The sequence below is a fragment of the Papaver somniferum genome, chromosome 2 (assembly GCF_003573695.1).
Source record: "Papaver somniferum cultivar HN1 chromosome 2, ASM357369v1, whole genome shotgun sequence".
NCBI classification, from domain to species: Eukaryota; Viridiplantae; Streptophyta; class Magnoliopsida; order Ranunculales; family Papaveraceae; genus Papaver; species Papaver somniferum.
Genome location: NC_039359.1, coordinates 200,555,149 through 200,576,964, shown reverse-complemented (window position 1 = coordinate 200,576,964; position 21,816 = coordinate 200,555,149). Strand labels below are relative to the sequence as shown.

At 35.7% G+C, this 21,816-nt stretch overlaps 3 protein-coding genes and 2 long non-coding RNA genes across 6 annotated transcripts; all 5 read left to right on the top strand.

The window, feature by feature from the left end:
• Positions 1 to 7,887: 7,887 nt before the first annotated feature.
• On the top strand, positions 7,888 to 9,997 carry LOC113354376. The gene is made up of 5 exons (XM_026597723.1): positions 7,888 to 8,155; positions 8,249 to 8,394; positions 8,498 to 8,659; positions 9,385 to 9,469; positions 9,682 to 9,997. Exons 1-4 carry the CDS (start codon positions 7,981 to 7,983, stop codon positions 9,433 to 9,435), a joined length of 534 nt encoding a protein of 177 aa, XP_026453508.1. The 5' UTR covers positions 7,888 to 7,980; the 3' UTR covers positions 9,436 to 9,469; positions 9,682 to 9,997.
• A 1,318-nt stretch (positions 9,998 to 11,315) lies between these two features.
• Positions 11,316 to 12,332, top strand: LOC113352579. The gene is made up of 2 exons (XM_026596388.1): positions 11,316 to 11,670; positions 11,930 to 12,332. Exons 1-2 carry the CDS (start codon positions 11,633 to 11,635, stop codon positions 12,330 to 12,332), a joined length of 441 nt encoding a protein of 146 aa, XP_026452173.1. The 5' UTR covers positions 11,316 to 11,632.
• Positions 12,333 to 12,820: 488 nt separating this feature from the next.
• On the top strand, positions 12,821 to 15,270 carry LOC113352578. The gene is made up of 5 exons (XM_026596387.1): positions 12,821 to 13,692; positions 13,783 to 13,879; positions 13,965 to 14,458; positions 14,567 to 14,657; positions 14,740 to 15,270. The coding sequence occupies exons 1-5, from the start codon at positions 12,821 to 12,823 to the stop codon at positions 15,268 to 15,270; spliced, it is 2,085 nt and encodes a 694-aa protein (XP_026452172.1).
• A 194-nt stretch (positions 15,271 to 15,464) lies between these two features.
• LOC113350216 lies at positions 15,465 to 16,222 on the top strand. Its single transcript, XR_003360674.1, has 3 exons — positions 15,465 to 15,516; positions 15,593 to 15,730; positions 16,031 to 16,222. It is a non-coding gene; the product is annotated as an uncharacterized LOC113350216 (long non-coding RNA).
• Positions 16,223 to 16,401: 179 nt separating this feature from the next.
• Positions 16,402 to 18,003, top strand: LOC113354375. 2 transcript variants are annotated; one of them, XR_003361848.1, is made up of 4 exons: positions 16,402 to 16,562; positions 16,693 to 16,824; positions 17,134 to 17,203; positions 17,343 to 17,772. It is a non-coding gene; the product is annotated as an uncharacterized LOC113354375 (long non-coding RNA). The 2 variants fall into 2 exon arrangements; XR_003361847.1 differs by lacking the exon at positions 17,343 to 17,772 and adding an exon at positions 17,799 to 18,003 and having other exon boundaries at positions 16,406 to 16,562.
• Positions 18,004 to 21,816: the final 3,813 nt, after the last annotated feature.

Here is a 21,816-nt window from a genome sequence, read left to right as displayed (position 1 = left end):
ATGTATGCCTACAGAAAACTCATCTGCAGTTAGATCAACTGCACCTATCCAGATTCCAGACAACATTGGTCTGCCTGATACATGTCATATACTTTACTGTGACGCAAGCTTTGACAAAGATACTAATGAAACAGGATCTGGACTTGTTTTAACTGATTTGACAGGGACCTTCGAAGGATGCAAACTTATCAAAGGAGTAGCAAGAACGGAAGAAGAAGCAGAGTGCATTGCCATACTAGAAGGAATCAACTGGATGAAAGACAATGGTGTTAGCAGCCTCTCCATTCGCAGTGATGCAAAGAATGCATTCAATCATCTGAACAATAATAACAACCAACTGTGTGGGTTCAGTCAAACTATTTTAGACGAATAATTTCTCTTTTTCAAGATTAGAATATGTTAATCGAATTTTTACATCTTTGGTTGATAAGGCAGCAAAGCATTGTTGAAGAAACAATGTAATGGGTCAATGGTTAGGTGATAAGCCTGACTTTCTCCTCAACATGTAATCTCTCTCTTGGAATGAAATTTATTATCTTATAAAAAAAATTATTATCTTTCTCATCCTTGGTTGATAAGCCCACTCCTCCATTTTCCTATCTCAATGCATCGAACGCTGCACTGTGGCCGTTAGATCTCTCGGTGCATTTTTCGGTTGAATTTTTCGGTGGATCTAGCAAATCGAAAAAATATAAATGCATCATTGTCAAACTAAGGCTAACCCCTATGGTATTCTAATCTAGCAGCTAGATTGGCCATCTACGTCAGCTAGGGAAACCTACTAAGTCCTATGGGATGGCGAATCTAGCAGCGGAACGCTGAACATAACAGCGTCCAGGTGAATGCTGAACCGAATAGTGTTTTAATTGGTCATCTAGGTTGATAACACTGAACTGTTCAGCGTCCAGGAATCGGGTTTTCTCCAATGGAGAAGCCCTTTCTTCCTCAGTTCTTACCATTTCATTTTCCTTCTCAAACACACCCGCAAATGGATTTCGTAGATCAGTGATTCTAGACGATTATTTCTCAATTCCTTCCGTGGGTTTGTACTCCATCGATTTCTTGATCGTTTGAGAATATTGTCATTCAATTCTGTCCACGAATTGATTGAGGTAAGGATTTAAAATTTTAGATTTTTTTTCTTGATTTATGATGAAAATTCGATGAAATTGAGGATTGATAGTTGATACAATGCATGATTTAGATGATATGTTTACGTGATTTAAATGATATGTGATTGAAATTGATTTTTAGAATTTTAGGATTTAATTTGAATATTTGTGATGAACAAAAAATGAAATTATTGATAATTTGATTATTTGTATGATGAATTGATAATGATAATTTAGTTCGTATGGATGAAAATGAATGATAATGATAATTTAGTTTGTATGGATGAATTGATAATGATCATTTAGTTTGGATGGATGAAAATGAATGACAATGATAACGATATTTTTTTCCATGTTTGTTATTGATTGTAGTATGAGTATGGATGAAATGCTAGATCGGTTGGATATAGTTTCATCAAAGAATTGTGATAGACATGTATGTCACGGTGTTACGAAAGCCCCTCACAAAGTAAGATTTAGAGGTAGTTTGAAGGATATTGAAGTGTGTTATATAATGTTGTAGTGAAAGATAATCCGATAGCAAAACGATATTGTGACAATTGTGGCTTTTCTTCTGTTTTTGAGTTTGATTTCGCCAACGGGGATAGAGGCTTAGCTGAAGCAATAGCTGAGAGATGGTGGTCAAAAACTAAGAGCTTTCATTTTCTAGAGTTTGAAATTAGCATCATTCCTTTAGATTAGTACATGTTAACGAGAATTCCCACTGGTGACCTAGTAAATGAGCAGTAGTTATGCCGCAGTTGGGTAGTGATCTAACATATCCTGCTCTAGATGATTTATATTTTTTGGATATCAAAAATTATGATGTATGGGACTCTAAGAAAAATTCATTATACTTAGCAGTCTTGAGAGAGTACATTGATAGTAGAAAAAACCAGGATAATACTGGGTGTGCAGAGACATTGACACGAGCATTCTTTATGTGGTGTTTTGGTCATTTTATTCTAGAGCATTCTACTGGAAAAGTAGATAAACGTTGGGTTCTGTTGTTGGCGGAATTAGATAGAGTTGGGGAGTATGATCGGGGTCTAGCTTCGTTAGGTAATACCTATAAATATCTCGACGATTGGTCAACCAAGGGTTCGAATTTAGTTGTCGTAGCTATGGTACTTGGGTATTGGTACTATTACTACTTCCGCAACATGCAACCCTTGCTCATACACCTGGAGGACATTATGATGTTTTACCAAATATTTGTCTCTTCAAGAAGATTAGGATTGCATCAAGGAAGAGGGGACATCAAGGATTCCAAAAGGACACTATGAAACACTCAGTCAAAAGTGGAAGAATACAGATTGATACTAGAACAAGTGAATCATGTATTTGGAAACCATGGGCAGATAGTGAGTATTTTGTGGGAGACCAATATACTCACGCACTAAATATCTCCAAAAAGAGAGTTCTGTTTTTTTACTTTGAAAAACGCACAAAGGTTAGTTGTTACTTGGCAGAGAGATTTCAGAGGCAGATTAAAGGTGAGATTGTTATCCCAACAAATCCTCCAAATTTGGATCAAATTGATGACAGAGATATTGAGAGGTCACTGACTATTATGCAATCACTGAGGATCAATATAACACTTGGTGGAAGAACAAGAGTGTTGGTCCTTATGTCACTGAGTCATACCATGCACAGAGTGTCGATGAGATAGCATTGGGTAGCTCAGCTGTTCCTCGTCGTTTGTTTCTTATTCATCCGCCTCCTGACATGATGTCGCAAACATATACCTATGAGACACATAATGAGTCCCCATCACAACTGCCGGAGATATATTTCAGTTTACCATTTTCCAATGAAGCCGGCGTAGCACGTCAATTACAAGTTCCAAGGGCTCCTTGTCCGTATAACTTTCCGGAGATGAATTTGACATTGGTAAGTACATTTATATTTGCTCATTTTCATTTTAAGTTTCTTGAATATTTGAATAAATTACTCTAATTTATATACTTGTAGGATGATTGCTTTAGGTTTATGGAACAACAATGTTCATTCGAGATTGGAGCTCGTCAACTCGTATGGAACGAGACTTACAAAATGGCTACAACTTCATATTCCTCATCTGGTAGATCTACATCTTCTTCAGTACCATCTATCCAATCCCAAATACCAAACAATCCAAATGAAGCTATTACATCACAAGACCTCACATTAGGTGGTTATGAATGGGCTACAGGTCAACAATTTTACACCCCTACGATCGAAGATGGAGCTACTTCATCACAATATCAACAACAAAGAAATGAATTTACTGGGTTGTTGACGTAAAGCGAGCCTAACACTGTTTATGATACTCATCTCGGCCAACAACAATCCCATAATTTCTTTTACCTTAATTAAATTACTTGTCGTAGTGTTTATGAAACCATATGGAGTGTTATTTGTTGCTTATGGAGTGTTATACTTTTAAGTACTATTTATTTTATGGATTGTTATTTGTTTTTTTTGGCATGTTTTAATTAATTTATTTTTATTGCGTGTTTTAATTTATTTATTTTTATGGCGTGTTTTAATTTTTTTTTGCTTCATGGGATGTTATAAAGCTTTATGTTTTCGTTGTGTTAGGTACATTATGCATGGAGCTTTGAGAAGAATTTTGTTCGGCCTTCCGGATGATGAAGATGATATTGAGACGAATGTTGTAGCAGCGGCTACACTTTTGGAGATGCAGAGGAGGTAGGGAATATGTCAACCCGTCCTGAATGAAGTCAAGACCCGTCAGACGATGCATAGAAAACGTGTAGATGCGGATGCTCGTATGATGCATCTGTACTTCAACTTCAATTGTATGTATGGGACAAAGAAGTTCAAAGGTCGGTTTGCTTTTCCTCTTCCACTTTTCCTGAGAATTTTAGAGAAAGTTTGTGATTATAACCATGATTTTCGCCAAAAAGCGGATGCTTGCGGTATTCCTGGTCATACTCCATATATGAAAATGGTTGCCTTCATGAAACATTTTTCCAAAGGCATTGCACCGGATTCCTTAGATGATTACACACAAATGGGAGCAACCACTATCTACTATTATGCTATGAAGTTTATGGATGCAATTATTTGGCTTTATAATGGTCGATACATGCGTCATCCTACCGCTCAAGAAACAGAAACGATTTTAGCATAATATGAAGCTCGGGGATTTCCTGGTATGCTTGGTAGTGTCGATTGTTTTCACTGGGAACGGAGAGCATGTCGAATGGACCAAGCAGGATCCAACAGCGGCTATAAGCCATATCCCTCGGTTGTTTTATAGGCCGTAGCTACATATGATAGATGGATCTGGCGTTTGTATTTTGGGTTGGGTGGGAAGAACAATGATCTTAATGTCTTGCATGCTTCGGGTTTGTTCGATAGACAACTTCTTGGTGTAGCACCTCCTTGTCATTATCAAATCAATAGAAGGAATTACGACCAGGGTACTACCTAAGAGATGGTGCATATCCTATGTATGGTTGCATCGTGCAAGCATACAAACCCGCCTCAAACAATAGAGAAGCTCTTTTCAATCAATACCAAGAAGCTAAAAGGAATGACATATAACGTGCATTTGGTGGTCTAAAAGGTAAGTTTGGCATTATATTGAAACATTGTCGTTATTATAAAAATTCGGACATGAAGGCAATTATGAGGGGGTGCTTGATAATGCACAACATGTGTGTCGAGATGGAATATCGCAATGAGGAATGTGGGAGGATCACGGGAGATGAACCTCAACCGCCAATTCAAGGAAACGTAAGGCTAGATCCTCATATATTGTACAACCCTACGATTTGGGCACAACTTTGCTTGGAACTCACTACACACATCTGGAACCAACACGGAGAAGGTTTGAGAGGTGGTGATATTCCAAACATGGTTATGGATGATGCCTTACCGAAAGTTCAAGAGGGTACAACCGACGTGGACATCGATGAAGACCAATATGACCCTCAAGGAGATGGTGCATTTTATGAGAATGGAGAGTAAATTTCATTTTAGTAGACATTTTATGAGAATGGAGAGTAACCATAATACTCTTTTATTTTAATCAAGCACGTTTTCATTAATGAGTAGACATTTTAATTAGTTCTTGTAAACTCCATAATACTCTTGTTATCACTTAAGTACGTTTACAATTACATTACATATTTAACTATAACTTCATATGCATACTTCTTCATAATACTTCTTTGGTGATATTCCATACTTCTTCATAATACTTCTTCATGCATATGCTTCATAACCAAATATCTCCAAAGCAGTGTTATGAATGAATGACATTCCATGATCCGTTTCATATAAAGTCATAGCATCCTCACGATTACCATTTGATGCCCTTAATGAAATGAAAAAAAGCTTGCAATAACGCTTGATGTTTGCTAACCGAGATTGTAGATGTTTTTTGCATCTTCCATTAGCATTACCATTAATTCTCACAAATTATTCAACAACTTGTTCCCAAAAGATGTTGGTTGTTTGAGACATGTTAATTTTGTGAAAACTTCTCACCAAGTCATTGTCTTCGGCAATTGAGAATGCAACTATGCTTGATTTTTGAATTGAGAATTTAGGAGAAGAAGAAGAGAGTGAAACTTCACAAGTTTGAGGTGGGGATTTTGAGTTCATGTGTTGAGTTTATATAGAGATATGAAGTGATCTGAGTTTGGGATGAAAATATAGCTGTTTGCCAAAGCGCTGAACCAAACAACGTCCAGCGCTGAACCAAACAGCGTCCAGCGCTGAACCAAACCGCGCTTTTCATAACATCCACAAGATCAAAAGTGACCATTGAATCTCAACGGAAAGAAACAGAGCGTTGTACCATTCCGCGCTCGAACGCTGAACCAAACCGCGCTGAGCAATCTCAGCCATCAGATCAATATGACCGTTGCATTTTCAACGACTCAGATTTAGTAGCCGTTTGAAACCTCAATAGTTATATTTTCAGGCTTCCCTATAATTAGAGGACTACTTCTCCTTCATCCCTCACACCAAAATCAATTGATTAACTTCTTCATTGATTTTCTTCTTCTTCTTCTTCACATAATTTTGTTCATACAAAATTATGACACACTTTACAACAAAAGAAGAAGAGGCACTAATTTATGGTTGGGTTATAGCGAGCAAAGATCCGGTTCATGGAAAAGATAAAAAAAAGGTGCAGTATTTTGGAGGAAGATTATTGAAGAGTACAATAAAATAAAATGTCCCAATGGTGTCGAAAGAGATAAAAAGGCATTGCAAACAAAGTGCAACACATTGAGAGCCGAAATAAAACGATATCTTTCGCATGTTAGGCCCTACTTCCGAAACAGACCTACGGGGATGACAAAGATGGATTATGTAAGTAACTCAAAAAAAAAATTAATGTTTTCTTTCTTCCATTTTGATCTCTTTCTTTCTTTCTCTAAATTTTTCCTTTCATTTTTTTCCCAGTATCGTCGTGGAAAAGAGAATTATGAAGCAGAGTCCGGAAAACTTTGGAAGCACGAATCGGTTTTCCAGATCCTGAAGACTTATCAACCCGATTACAACCCATCGGTGAATAATGATGATGGAGCCGGTACTTCCACTCAACCTACTCAACAGACTCAAGCTACTCAAGAAAATGAAGCTGATAATATGGATGAAGATTTGGAAAATATGGCAAGATTTGGTAGCACTTCATCTACTCATAATTCTGAAAACTCGGACATATCAAAGAGAAGACGCTATTTCGAACAAACAGATGACATTAGAAGTGAAGGGAGAGATCAAGCAAAGAAAAGGGCTCGTGAGGCTAAAGCATCGCAAAAATCAGATGAAAAAATGGATAAACTCATCGAACTTCTTGAAAACGCACAAGCACAAAGAATGGCCAAGTATGAAACAGGGGAAGAATATCCGAAGAAGAACATGGAAAACTCTTCAATCTTGGCACAAACGCAGCAAAGAGAATCGAACATGAAGATTCTACGAAAACCCTTGGATGAATTACAGGAACGGGAGAAACCCGACTACAAAATATGGAAGGACGAGATTTTAGCCCGTCATGGATTGGACCTTATCCCCTAAACTTTTTTTTTATGTTTTAAGTTATTTAGAAGTAGGATTTCAATTTCAATGTACTTTTTTTATGTTTTAAGTTATTTAGAAGTAGGATTTCAATTTCAATTACTTTTTATGTTTTAAGTTATTTAGAAATAAGATTTCAATTTCAATGTATTTTTTATGTTTTAAGTTATTTTAATTTTAATGTATTTTTTTAATTTCTTCAAGAAACATTGCAACCTTATTTTGCAATGTAATTAGAAATTTTCCTTTACTTTGGTAAATTTTCAAATTTGAAACAAACAACCATTGGAACAAATTGGCAAACATTTAGAAAATGAAATTCTGGAAAAAACTAGCCGTTGGTGGGGGAAAAGAGTCAAGCGTTGATTGGTGCATCGTCGGTTGCTAACGCTGAACGGAACAACGTCCATGGGAGCGTTGAATTGTTCAGCGTTGATGCCCTGGAATATTCGCAAAACGCTGAATGGTTCGGCGTTTGGACCACTTTTTGAGCGCTGAATAGTTCAAAGTTTCAATCTCGCTGCTAGTTGAACTGCGAGCAAATGATAGGAGAGAGAAGTATCGATATAATGTTAACTGTTTTCTCACACTTTTTTCTTGATTTGCAACACTTTTTGACCAATCTAGCAGTTCAATCTAACCCATAGGGTTGGTCTAAGACTAATTGTGTCTAGTAGTACATTTTAAGTACCCCTGATGAGAAAACGGGCCTAAAAAGGGGTCCTAAATCAGACCCGAAATTTAAACTGCGAAGTTCTAAATCAAAACCCTAACTCCTCAAAATCTCCTCGCATTTCCAAAACTCTGAAGAAATACAGTAATGGCTTCTCATCGATCCTTGATCAATATCTACAAAAATGGTCTTAATTTTTCTCAAGTCCGTTCGATCTTCACGACATCTCATCTTGAGATGTCTTTTGCTGATAAAATCAGGAGAGCAATGGCAAAAGATCCTATCAATACACAAGCAAATCCACATTCTTTTACCCTACTCAGTAAGCATTCTCTCTTTTAAGTCGCAATTTCTTGATATTTTTTCTTATCCAAGATTGATTTTTTAATATTTACAAAATGCTACTCAATTTTAGGATTTGCTGATGAGATAATGAGTGCCAGAAAAGCATTACAATGTAAGCAATTCGAAGTCGGGAGAATTAGCGATGAGACACTTGCAGATTCATTAAAACAAGAATCATTAATTCGAGTTCTGGGATGTTTTGATAATACTGGAGAGGTAGAATTTTTTATTTTTGTAAATATTTGCATTCTAACGTTTGTCTTTTAGGACAATTATGGAATACTTGTATTGAATTTTTTATTTTTTGTTATTATCATAGAATCTAAAAGCAAGTCAGAAAAAGGAGGCTGCAAAAGAGTGTAATTGCACATTAGGAGAAGTAGAGAATGTGTTAGGGAGATTCAGGTGGATTAAGGAAGCACGAAAGAAGATGGATAAGTTGAAGGCAGAAGGGAAACCAATGCCACAGAACATGATCGAGGTACATTTTCTTATCTCTTTGCAATTTTGTGAGTTTTGGAGTGAGACTTACACTGGAGGTGGGTTCTAAATTGTACCAAGTGGTCTGATGGTTCTCATGCTCCCTCCTTTAGGGGAGATCAGGTTCGAACCCTTGTAATAGCCTAAAAATCCTAAATGAATGGATTTTGGAGTAGTCTAGGGACTAGTTTTGTAGATTTCAATGGATTTTGAATATGATCTTGGTTAATTGGAACAATTCTGGCTAAAACATGTACATATGAAAAATATAATTTTCTCTTTTATGATTAGTGATTGTGCTTTGTATTTATCTGCTTCCCTATAGAGAGATAGATTAGTATTCTGGCATAATTGGGGCTCAAACTTCTTTTTTTTTTCTTTCACTAACTCAAACTTTATACTGATCAGTATATCCTTGTCGGATATGTTGAATTAAAGATGGATCTGTTCATGGAAAATCTATAATGAACTGTAGTTGTTATTAAATCTCGGATTAGGCCGTCGTGCTTCGTTTCTTGCTAGACATCATGGAGTAACAATTCTTGAATTCTACTAGTCAAGGTTTTTTAAGTGATACATCTCGAACGCCGATATCATTGTAATTCTGATTGTTTGCTAACTGCATATCTGCTTATTAACGCTGTGCTGCCTCAAAATCTGATGGGTTGATAATGCTAATTGCATCCTGTCTTTCATTTTAATGTATGTCTTATTAATGTTTTGCAGATTCAAAAGTTGATGGGCTCAACTGCGACGGATTTTGCTAGGTCTAATTAGGAAAAGAGGTGGTTCTTAAAGAAGATAAGAGAAGGTTCGTATTCTGCTCTCTTATGACATTTCAGCACTTGATCACTAATTTATCATGCTACAAAGAGTAACCCCCTGTATAATTCCATCAGCAGGATATAACTTAAATTTTACTTGACATACAGACATGGCACCAGCAGTTAGAGCATGATTCTTATACTTTGCTTGTAGTTTTACTCGATTCACTAACTCACCCATGTAATATTATTTGTGAAGGTGTTGCGCAAAGGATTAAAAAGAAAAACAGTCTGCAGGACTAAAGGTTTTTCGAGATAAAGTTTTAGCAGTGATGGAGATAAGACATCAAGTTGAACGCCAAGAAATCTCTTGGTGTGTATTCAGTCTGTAATTGAGTCTATTTTGACACTTCAATGTCCATCAGGTTTGAAGAATACTTGGGGATAAATAAACTTGTTGCCTGGCATATTATAGTGGAGTTACATGCTCTGTGAGGCAAAAACATAAGGTTGCAGCAACTGTTATTGCCATTTTTATGAATCTAACGAGTGCAGTTTCTGAATTATTATTACAATTTGTTATCAAGCACACACACACAAAAACTGAGTTGATTTTATTGTCGATGCATATGTTTACACTAGCTAATTACAACAAAAGACTCTGACCCCATTTTGGGCATTTGAGACTGAAGTACTACAATAATCTACAGGGTTCGTGAGTTCAGCTTGGCAACTTGCAGCATCCAGGTAACTGAAGCACCTGGATTTATTTCCATCTTCCAGTCATTACTTAAAAGGTGTTGTTCTGGTTCAGCGTCAGTGTCCTCATACTTCATTGTTGTAACTTGTAATCCTCTTTGGTGGGTGCACGTGGGGTTTTCTTTCACTACGGTCGTCCTAATTTTTTTTTTCTTTTTTAATTACTGAATTCGGTTAGCGGGGTCTATTATTTCATTGGTTGTTTTCTATACAATAACAGAGTTTTTTAACGCATTCTCATTCACCAGAGCTCCACATTCACCAGAACTCCATATTAATTCTCGCTTCTGGTTGATTCTGGCACCACCAAAAAAAATTTTAAAAATAATTAAATCAATAATATTCTTCTAACCTAAAATAGCTAGATTTTAAAAATCTCATAACATGCCAAATATATACAAATATATATTAATGGAAAAATTAAAATATCTTAAATATATTTTTCAAATAACAAAATCCACGATTGCATCATGATAATTAATGAATTGTGCATCGATCCCACAATAAATCAAATGGTTATCACGTAATAAATAAACAACGTCAAATGTTCAATGTCCGTTTATAATCTTAATAAAAAGAATTTTCCTAATTACAACCCAAACTATCAATTAAACTCCAAAATAGATAAATCGAAAAAGAAAAAAAAAACTAATTAGCCCGGTCATGGCTACTAACCTTTTGATCTGACGACGAATCTCTTTTGCGTGTATCTTTGTTAGTGGTCCTACACATCAGTTGGAATTTTTGTTAGTATTTTGGATAAATAATTGATAACAAAGATTATAATCAAAAAGAAGCCGATACAAAACAAACGAGCATGGAAAAAAAAACAAAAAACAACCAATAAAAATCGTCCTCATTTCACTGTTATTTTTCATAACTTTGTTTTTTGAAAATTAAAAATAAATATCTACACACACTAATTGCGGTGATATGAAGATATCTAACTTTCATCAATATTATATTATTATTTTCTTAGTTGAAGATTTTTTTACTATTTCCAGATTCTATCTAATTTGGAAATGTGAAATTGATGATAAAAGGGCAAATTAATAAAGTGTCCTGCTTCAAACCATATAATTAATAAACCGGCCAAACTTTTAAATTCTTTTAGAAACTGGCCTTTCTGTTAGAGTTGACACCTGGGCCCACCAGATCGGTCAGCTGCGTTGAATAAGTCAAACTCGGTAGGAGAATTTACGACTGTGCCCTTGCCCATTTAAAGACCCGTGTGGTCTCTCACCACAATTTCTCTTTCTCCCTCGTTCTCTTTCTCCCTCGTTCTCTTCTCCCTCGTTCTGAAACTAGGGTTAGGTATTGAAGCTGTTTGAAGCTGGTGTTATTGAAGTTGTTTTTGCTGAAGACATAGATGTTAGCAGAAAGACCAGAGTGTATTTGGAAGAAAAGTTATACATATTTAGGGATTCAGAGATAGTGGTGATACAGTGAAGATGAGGTACAAACCGGGATTGAAACAGTCTGAATCAAGGTAAGATTAACGAAACCCGTGACTTAATATATGATGAAAATCATTGTATTGATAGTTAATTAATTTAATTGATCGATTGATTTTTAGGGTTTCTGTTTTTTTTCCTTTGTAATTAGGGTTTATTTGAAACCAAATTTTTATTGTTTAATTGGGGTTTAATTTTCGTGATTGGGTGTTTGATTTTAAGTAATATTGCTTAATTAGGTTTTCATTTGGTTTTCATAGGTTTATATCTGATTTTGTTTCATTTGTGTTGCAGTCAGTTCAAATTTAGGAATATCAGTGTATATGCGGAGCCAAAGAATGAGACTTTGGTATTTCCTGATTGCCATAGAGATGAAACAGACTTGATGACACTTAAGTATATGGTGTATAAGGGTTTGTCTATGGATGTTAAAGAGAAGTTTAATTTATATTGGTTTAAGGAAGAATGTCTGCCACTGCCATTGTTAAACAATGATGATTTTGATAATTTTTGGGAGGATTCTTTTGTAAATGAGGATGGATGTATATGTTTGTGGATGGGGATGAAAGACACAGTGTTTGGGACTCCAAAGACTACACCAAAGAAGAAGACAGTTAGTAAGGGAACCACCCCTAGAAGATCCCCAAGGCTAAATAGTGTGGATAAATCAGTTGAAGGTGCATCAAGAGAAAGCTGAGTTTCATGGATGTGCCCATGTCCAAACATTCTCAGGCTAGTAGCAGTGGTTGCAGTCAGTCAAAAGCTACAAATGAAGTTAAGTTTGTTGAAGATGTGGACAATATTCAGCTGGAAAACACCAAAGAAGATGAATGTCACCCAATTGAGAATCCAGAAGCTCCTCCAGTATACAGTGATGAAGACATTGAGTATGGGTCAGATGAAGAAGAACAAGAAGAGAAAGAAGAAGAAGAAGAAGAAGAAAAGAAGAAGAAGGAGAAAAAGAAGGCAAAGAAAAAGGTATATTTCATTTATAACTGATTTCATTTATTTATTTGTAACTTATTATATGGTACTGATGTTGATCTTGAATGTGAAGGTAAGGATGTGGATGAAAGACCTGCTTACATGGATGACTTTGATGATGATTTTGGTCAGTACATGAAGGGTGAGCATGATGTAGATCTTTTCCCTGAAGAAGAAGTTTTTCCAGTAGATCCTAGCAAAATGGAGGTAAAAACTAGATTTGCAAATAAGGAAGCATTTAAGAAACATCTCAGGGGTTATTGTGTTCTTAATAAGTGTCAATATATTTTGGATAGAAGTGCTCCCTCTAGAATTAAGGCTGAGTGTAGGTTTAAAACAGAACATGATTGTCCTTGGTTTGTGTATGCTAGCAAGAAAGAGGGTGAGAAGACTTTTGTTCTTAGGAAAGTGAATTTGGAACATAAGTGTGAAGGGGATCCCCAAAATAGGAATAGATCTGCTGATCCTCATTTTGTAAAGGATTTTGTTCTTGATCAGATGAAGAATAAGCCTAAAAAAGTTGTTCCAGACCCTTATAAAATCAAGGAAGACTTCTTAGCTGAAAAGAGAGTAAATATACCATATCAGTGTGCATGGAAGGCTAGGAATCTAGTTTTAGAGTCATTATATGGGAACTATAAAGAAAGTTACAATGAAGTACCAGCATTCTGCAAGATGTTTACAAAATGCAATGATGGGTCTGTTGCTAAGTTCACTTTTGACACAGTGAATAACACCTTTGAAAGCATGACACTCTCATTTGAACCTGCAATGAGGGGTTGGCGAAAAGCATGCAGGGGAGGTATAGGGCTTGATGCCTGCCATCTAACAGGGGAATATGGGGGAGTATTGATGGCTGCAACTGCACTTGATGGACAGAATGGGTTAGTAATGTTAGGAATTATGGTATGCAGAGCTGAAACAAAGGAAAATTGGATCATTTTTTTGAAGCATTTGAAGGATGCAATATTAGCACATCCAGTGAAAGTGGCTTTCATTTCAGATAGGCAAAAAGGTTTATTGGAAGCTGTTGGTATAGTGTTTCCTGGCCATCACCACAGATACTGTTGGAGGTAACTTTCTTGTCTAACTTTGTTTCTTGTTTCTTTTGTTTGTCAGATCAGATAAAGACCATATGTTAATTGCAATGTGTTAAAATGCAGACATTTATACAAAAATTTCAAGAAGGATTACAAGGGTCTTGAATTATACAGTTCTTTATGGAATGCAGCAAAAGCATACAAAGAAAAGCATTTTCAGGTTTGACAGTTCACAACAGTTCTTTGTTATTGGTTTTATGCACTATTTGACAGTCAAGTTAGCTAGTTTTTGATTGGCTGTGCAGGAACATTTTGACAATATTGTGAAACAGAGTGCTGCAGCTGGTGCTTATCTCAGTAGAGAAGATCCTGCTACATGGTCCAGGGCCTTTTTTAACCCTATTCACTGTTGTGAACATATGAACAACAATTTTTCAGAGTCTTTTAACAATATGATCAACAAGATGAGAAATAAACCAATTATAATGATAGGAATAATGTATGCTAACTTAGTGATGGGTACATGGTACAATAGGAGGACTGAATCTGCATCATGGGTAGATGGTAATTTGGTTCCTACTGCTGTTACATTGATTAAGAAAATGTTGGAATTTGTGACTGACTATGGTGTTGACCCTTGTGTGGCTGGAGAGTTATATATGGTGACTAGTCCAAAGAATTTTGTGTTCACAGTGAACATACTTGCCAAGACTTGCTCTTGTTTGCAGTGGCAGTTGAGGGGGTTCCCCTGTATGCATGCAGTGAGTGCATTGCATAGCATAAGGCCACAATGGAGAAAGTAAGATTTCTCTTTTTTTAAATCTGTACCTTGTCTCAGAACTTATTTATGCAATTTCTAGGCCTTAAATGTATCTAGCACTAACCTTTACATACTCTGCTTGAGCAGGTACTGCAGTGATTACTATTCAGTGGAGAACTATAAGGCCACATATGCACCAACTTTTGCACCACTAGATGATAAAAGTGAATGGGTCCAGGTACTTTTTCTTCTTAAATTTGTAACTATATGCCCTATTTATATTCTCAACTACATTAATATAAGTGCATTTGTTCTTGTAGCCAAACATGAACAAGAAGATCTTGAACCCTCCTCACAGTAGGAAACCAGGAAGACCCAAGAGCAAGAGGGTAAGAAGTTATGATGAACCTCGTGTTGAGAAGACAAAAAGGAGGTGTGGGAAATGTGGAAATGTTACTAACCACAACAAAAGAACATGTGCTGGTGGTGAAGTGGGATCTAATCCAACTGCAAAGAGGCAAAGGAATGAATGTGATGCACAAAGCTTCACCTTCAGCAACATAGAGCCAAGTCAGACCACCGGAGTTAGGGGTGCAGCTAAGTCAAACAAGAAGAAGAGAACGGCATCATTTGTTGGTGAATGTTTTACAGGGCCTGGCAGTCAGCCTTTGGCAACACCATCTTCTACTCCAGCTTCCACAACACCTATGAGTCTGCCATCTATAGCACCATCTTCTACTCCACCCTCTACAATAAATAACCTTTATCAGAACTTCTTTGGCATTGGATCTGTATCTCAGAATATAAAACAAGGAAAGGGAAGGGGAAATGGAAATGCTAAGAAGAAATGATTTGAGATCCGTTTTCTGATTTTTTGTGTTTAAGAAGACAATATTTTTTTCTTTTTTAGACTTGAATTAATGCTGAATCAAAAGTGGATGGTTGTTTATTAGTACATTTGCAGGTTACATTTTCAGATTGTTGAGTTCCTTACATATAGCATTAAGTTGTAAACTTGAATGCATAATTCTGTTTTTTGCAGCAATGAAGACTTCATCTGAGACCCATTTAAAACCGTCACAATTTGTACAAGTGAGGTATGCTATGTTCTTGTTGTGTTCATTCTTGCAAAATTTCATCTCCATTTTTGATTTGCAGTGATCTTTGTTGCAGGTTTGATTTTGCAGTGGGCAGTTTTTGAAGCAATGACCAGATTCTCCGCAAGCGTAACAACCATTCTCTACTGGTAATTTCACCATCTTGCATTTGACAGGATCGATGGCATCGTCAAACCATTCAAAGTACTGACAGGTTGGAATTGAACACTTCAAAAACATTTTTTCGTTTGTTTCTTTTGCTTTTGAACACAATAGTTGCCTTATACCATTACATGGTATATATTTGCACCTGGAATAAATCCAAGGACATACCTTTGGATCATGAATTCCCTGTGCACAGATAGAACATGAAATTAGGGGTTGTTTTAATCTTAATCTTACCTTGCTGCTGCTACTGCTGCCTGGAGAGTTTACTTCATTTTGGCTCATGTCTTATTTATTTTTATTTTTTTGATCTGTTGAGTATGACAAATACTATGGTTTTTCTCTGCAGGGCCTAATTTATATGAATGAAGCTGAATCTGACCGTTACAAATCCAACCGTTACAAATCCGACCGTTGCAATGAGTCACCGAGTTGACTCGATACTGGTTTGGTTACGAACTCAGACGAGGGTTAAGTCGTCTTTTACCTAGCAGGTTAACTGCCACGTAGCCAGTTAACTATCTAAATTCGTTTTTTGAAAAAAACGGGATGGAAAATGTCAATATCGGCCAGTTTATATAAAGATTCAAAAAAACGGCCAGTTTCTTAAATATGGTTCAAAAAGGTGGTTACTTTATTAAAAAGCCCATGATAAAAACATGTTTCAATATTATTTTTGTTAACATTCAGTATTTTTGGACAATAGTTTTGCAACAAGTAAACATGGCTATCCAAAAATACCGCAGGTATTTAAAATTATAAAGATATTATAAATATTGATTGATATTGTTTCCTGTATAGAGTTTTCTTTTTAGGGAATTTCTAGGCTTAAATAAAGCACTTGAGCAAAAGCCAAACCTCACGCTGCTTTTCTTTCCCAGGTTTATCATTTTCCTCCAGTTTCTTGCGATTTAGGATTTTTTCTTTCCTAGGTTTATTATTTTCCTCCGGTTTCTTGCGATTTAGGGTTTTCATGTTTATTTTGTTTTTTGTTTTATTTTTATTTTGCAGGTTGTTATCAGTTGGCAGTTCTTTCAATGGAATATTTGTTGGCAGTTCTTTTAATGGCTAAGAATTTGCGCATGGATTTTTTTAGATGGCACGATGAATGCCCATGGTTTTTCAGATGGCACGATGAATTTGGTAAGTCTCTCTCAAATCGTGGGATATGCATTTTAGAAGAACCATCGTAAAACAAAAGTACACCCATAAGTGCATCTTTGATGTATTCTGTCTGTTTGTTAAAAGTCCTGAACCGGTGGTTTTGTTTCATGAGCTTATTTTTGTAAATTTATTAAATTGAAACCATTGATGATTTAAATGAAACTTAATTTAGTATAGCTGCTTGCTTTGCTTTAGGACGTGCGATGAAATTTCTAATAGCCGTTATAAACATAATATTGTGGATTGGATGCATTTGTTTTCTTATTAGTTTTCGTATTATGCTTAAAGGCATAGATGGACGACTTACGGAAAAGCAGGTGCTGCCGGAAGACAATAGGCTGTATTATGCAAACAATAGGTATATACTAATATCCATTTATTTACTGTCATTTTGTTCAGTTTATCAAGTTCTGCATTCATGTATCATATATTGGTTTTTGTAAAAAAAATTATCTTATGTTTAGCTCAATTTATGTGATACTTGCAATCCGGTATAGGTTAAAGAAGAGGCACTGCATTTCATGGTTATATATGAGTTGCGGAAGAAGATTGCATTGCACGGCCAGTATACTGTATATACGCATTAAATGTTCATGCCATATCCAATTAGTGTCGGTTAATTTTCAAAACGATAGGGTCGATACAGTCGCTTGGAAATTTCATTATCAATTTGTTTATTCTTTCTATTAATTATAGAAGAAGTGTGCATTGCATGGTCAGTATACCATTCATATGTACCCACTAAAAGTTCGTGCCTTCTCCAATTATTGGTTTCGGTTAGTTGTCAAAACAATAGCGCTGGCGCACTCAATTTGCAACAAAACGATAGTGAAAATTGGTAGTCTGTCATTCGTGAATAGCATTTAACAGTAGCAAAGGTGATGCTGATGATGACAAGCTATTATTAAGTATTTGATTTTTTTTTATTTTTTTATTTTTTTGTGATTTTGCAGCTGTCAAAACCCGTTTTCTAGAGGCAAAAACATCGTGGCGTTTTTAGGGGCCACTCAAAAGGATTTAGGGGCCAACAATTTATATCCAGCCAAAGACTCTAGTTAAGGGGTACCCTATATGATATTGAAGTTACATAAATGCCCTTATGGTAAAACTGTATGAAAACCAAATCAAAAACAATTCTACTCATTTCAACTCTTCTTCTTCCAGTTTCCTATTATCTTTCGATTGTGGAAGAAAAAAAAAATTCCGCTCCAAAGTCAAATGGCCCCAATTAGGTAAGAATCTATCATTTTTGGGGTTTATTTCGCTTTAATTCGGCGAATCGAGAAAAAATAATTCTAGGGTTTTCGGTTATTTATCCAGATTCGGGCGATATTCATGCTCCTTTACTTCCGAATGTAGTCGTGTTCTTCATTTCTCAAGAACATCGACAGTATTCGGGAGAAATATTTGATGGTTATCGGCCGAATATTGTTGGTCATATCTTCCTGGATACAAACTGGTAATAATCGGTAGTTTAATGAATTTTTTGTCTCCCGAATATATTTAAGTAGACACACAGTATTCGGAAGTACACTCACTACCGAATATATATATATATATATATATATATATATTGAAAAATCTCAAAATTTCTGATATAGGAAAAATCCCATTTTGGGGCCAGTATTTATTCGGAAGACAATATAATGTTATATACTTCCGATTATTTCAATTTCAAAATTTGAAAAGTATAAGTTTTTCCCAAATTCTGATTTTTGGGCCATCGTACATTCGGGACTTTACAAAACAATTATTCTCCGAATATAGCAAGTTCAAAACAAACCACGCCTTGGCTCTAGGTGGTTCCAAGGGCCAATATAGAATGTTAGACAGCCCATATTCGGAAGTTTGGGTAACTAATTATACTTCCGATTATTTCAATTTCAAAATTTGAAAAGTATAAGTTTTTCCCAAATTCTGATTTTTGGGCCATCGTACATTCGGGACTTTACAAAACAATTATTCTCCGAATACAGCAAGTTCAAAACAAACCACGTCTTGGCTCTAGGTGGTTCCAAGGGCCAATATAGAATGTTAGACAGCTCATATTCGGAAGTTTGGGTAACTAATTATACTTCCGATTATTTCAATTTCAAAATTTGAAAAGTATAAGTTTTTCCCAAATTCTGATTTTTGGGCCATCGTACATTCGGGACTTTACAAAACAATTATTCTCCGAATATAGCAAGTTCAAAACAAACCACGCCTTGGCTCTAGGTGGTTCCAAGGGACAATATAGAATGTTAGACAGCCCATATTCGGAAGCCATTCCTTTGCCTCCTTCTTACTTCCAAATGTCTAAATGTGCATAAAACAAAACAAACCTAATAAGCATAACCATTTAACATATAAATTTTGAAAAAAAGAAAAAAGTAGTAATGAGTATACCAAATCGTTTGCATAGTATAGGGAAGTGTCGGGCCTCAAATAGAAGTCATCAACAAACTCTTCAACGGCCTGCATATGAAAGCAACAAATTATTATACAATAATCGGAGGTTATTAAATAAGTCAAACTTCCGAATATGCTATATTCGGAATCCTATCGGTTACCCAAAACACCCGATCTATGCAAATGAATGTACACAGTTTACTGAGTGAAAAAAATGATATATTCGGAGGTAATTAAATAAGTCAAACTTCCGAATACTTTATATTCGGAATCCTATCGGTTACCTAAAACACCCGATTTATGCAAATGAATGTACACAGTTTACTGAGTGCAAAAAATAATATAATCGGAAGCTAAAATATATAGTAAAACAGCCGAATATAAATAACAGGGAGATAACTTTAATCGATAAACATCTGATTTTCAAGTTTTCGGAAATTTTATTTTGAGGCCACTGTTATATTCGGCAGTCAAATAATGTTAAAGATTACCGATTGTAAAGGATAAGAATACTGAGTTTTGAAATTTTCTGAGGAATTCGTTTTTGGGGCCATTCGGAGGTAAATAACTCTACATAACTACCGAATGTAGATATTTTTGGAAAACCAGTTTGGGTTTTTTCTCATATTCGGCAGTAAACTAGTATCTTGTAACTACCGAATATACATATTTGGTACTCAGTGTGTTATATTCGTAAGTTTAATCTAGAAATTATCTACCGAATCTGGGTAGTTCATGGCATTCAATGCATGCAATAATCGGTTTTTCTTGTTTACAAAAGCACACAAACGCATGCAAATCGAGTATTTGAGTTTCTTAACACAATACCTGTGTTTTACATGCATCGTTAGCTTCAATATCATGCGATTCTCCATTTTCTTCCATGAAAGGGTCGTCTATGTTTTCCTCTCCACAAAAGTTTGGATCATTCAACATATACCCCAAATCGTCTTCTCTAAACGGTCGTGAACCCTCAACATTTTGTTCTTCGTCATGATTCTCACCTTCTTCTTCGTATCCATCCATTTTTGTAGTGATAAAATGGGTTTTCTCTTTTTTTCCTTCACCTTCTTCTCTATAACTCTAACAACTCAAAAATTAAAAAGAAATGGAAAAAATGAAACACAAATCATTCTAATACTGCACCGACTACAATCGGAAGTATGGGAACGATTTTGGCTTCCGATTGCATTCGGAGGGTAACAATGTTATCATATCCTCCGAATATATAAGGGTAATTTCGCCATTACGAATTACGCGAGATAAGGGCTGGCTACATTTTCCCTTTGGGTGACCTTTTTTGTTTTATTGTTGTCCCCTAAATCCTTTTGAGTGGCCCCTAAAAACGCAAGGAAAAACATTATTGCTTTACTGTTTATTATTTGTCCATTAGAATTGTTTTTCCGTGGAACCCTGATTTTGGGCATACCAAAATCTTTCAAGGCATACAAAACAATAGTCACATCTTGGGTGACCTTATAAGGGGTACCCTATGGGTAGTTCAATTGCCTATATACCCTTAATATAAAAATTTAAAATCATTTTTCTAATCAAAATCAATTTTCCTTAACATCTCTTCTTCTTCTTCCTCCTCTAGCCGAACTCTTCCCCCTCATGCGAAAAAAAATTCATCATCGTGATTAATTATCGATTCGTAAAAATTTGATCGTCGATTAAACTCAACCACATAATGACTCGTACAAAGAAAACTAGGGACTAGGAAAACCAAATCGTCTTCTAATCCATCAATTGAAGAAGAAGAACCAATTGAAGATGAAGGTGTAGAAACTGAAAATCAACCACCAATTGAACCAGAAACTGAACCAACTGCATCTCCAACTCCGGAAATAAGGATAAGAAAGTAAGTTTTACAAACCCAATCTCCTATTTGTTGTTTTTCATCGATTAAATGACGGTTACAGTGTTGGGTTCGGCTCAAAATTGAGTTGCATTTTTAGCCGAATTGTTCATCACAAAAGCTTCTTGTAAGTGTATATGAACAATTCGGCTTAAAATTTCATGAAATTTCAAGTCGAACCTAGTCACAGATAGAGATGCATATGGGTTCGGCATATTCGATAATCATAATATGTGCCGAACCTAGCAGATTTATGAGGTTCGGCTATTACGATATTCTCAATATGTGTCGAACCAATAACAATATTTTAACCCAAAAAATAACAAATTGATGTTCGGCTCATACGGTTTTCGAAATATAAGCCGAACCAGTAATTATTATTTTTCTGGGCTATTCAGGATGTTGTTCGGCTCATAGATGTGAGCCGAACCGTTCATCAATTGGTAGATTCGGCTCATAGATGTGAGCCGAACCTCAACATGTTTCGCCGAACCATGATCAAAAAAATCATCTAAACAACCTTTTATAATTCTGAAAATTATCTTAATCACTAATCAATATTACTAACACTAATCGTAAAGGGCAGATTTGCCATTAAAAAAAATTGGGTTAAGGGGTAATCTGATTTTGCTATTTCACAACCTTTTTTATCTTCATGTGGTATGCCTTGAAAGATTTTGGTATGCCCAAAATCAGGGTTCTTTCCGTGTGTCCGTTTAATT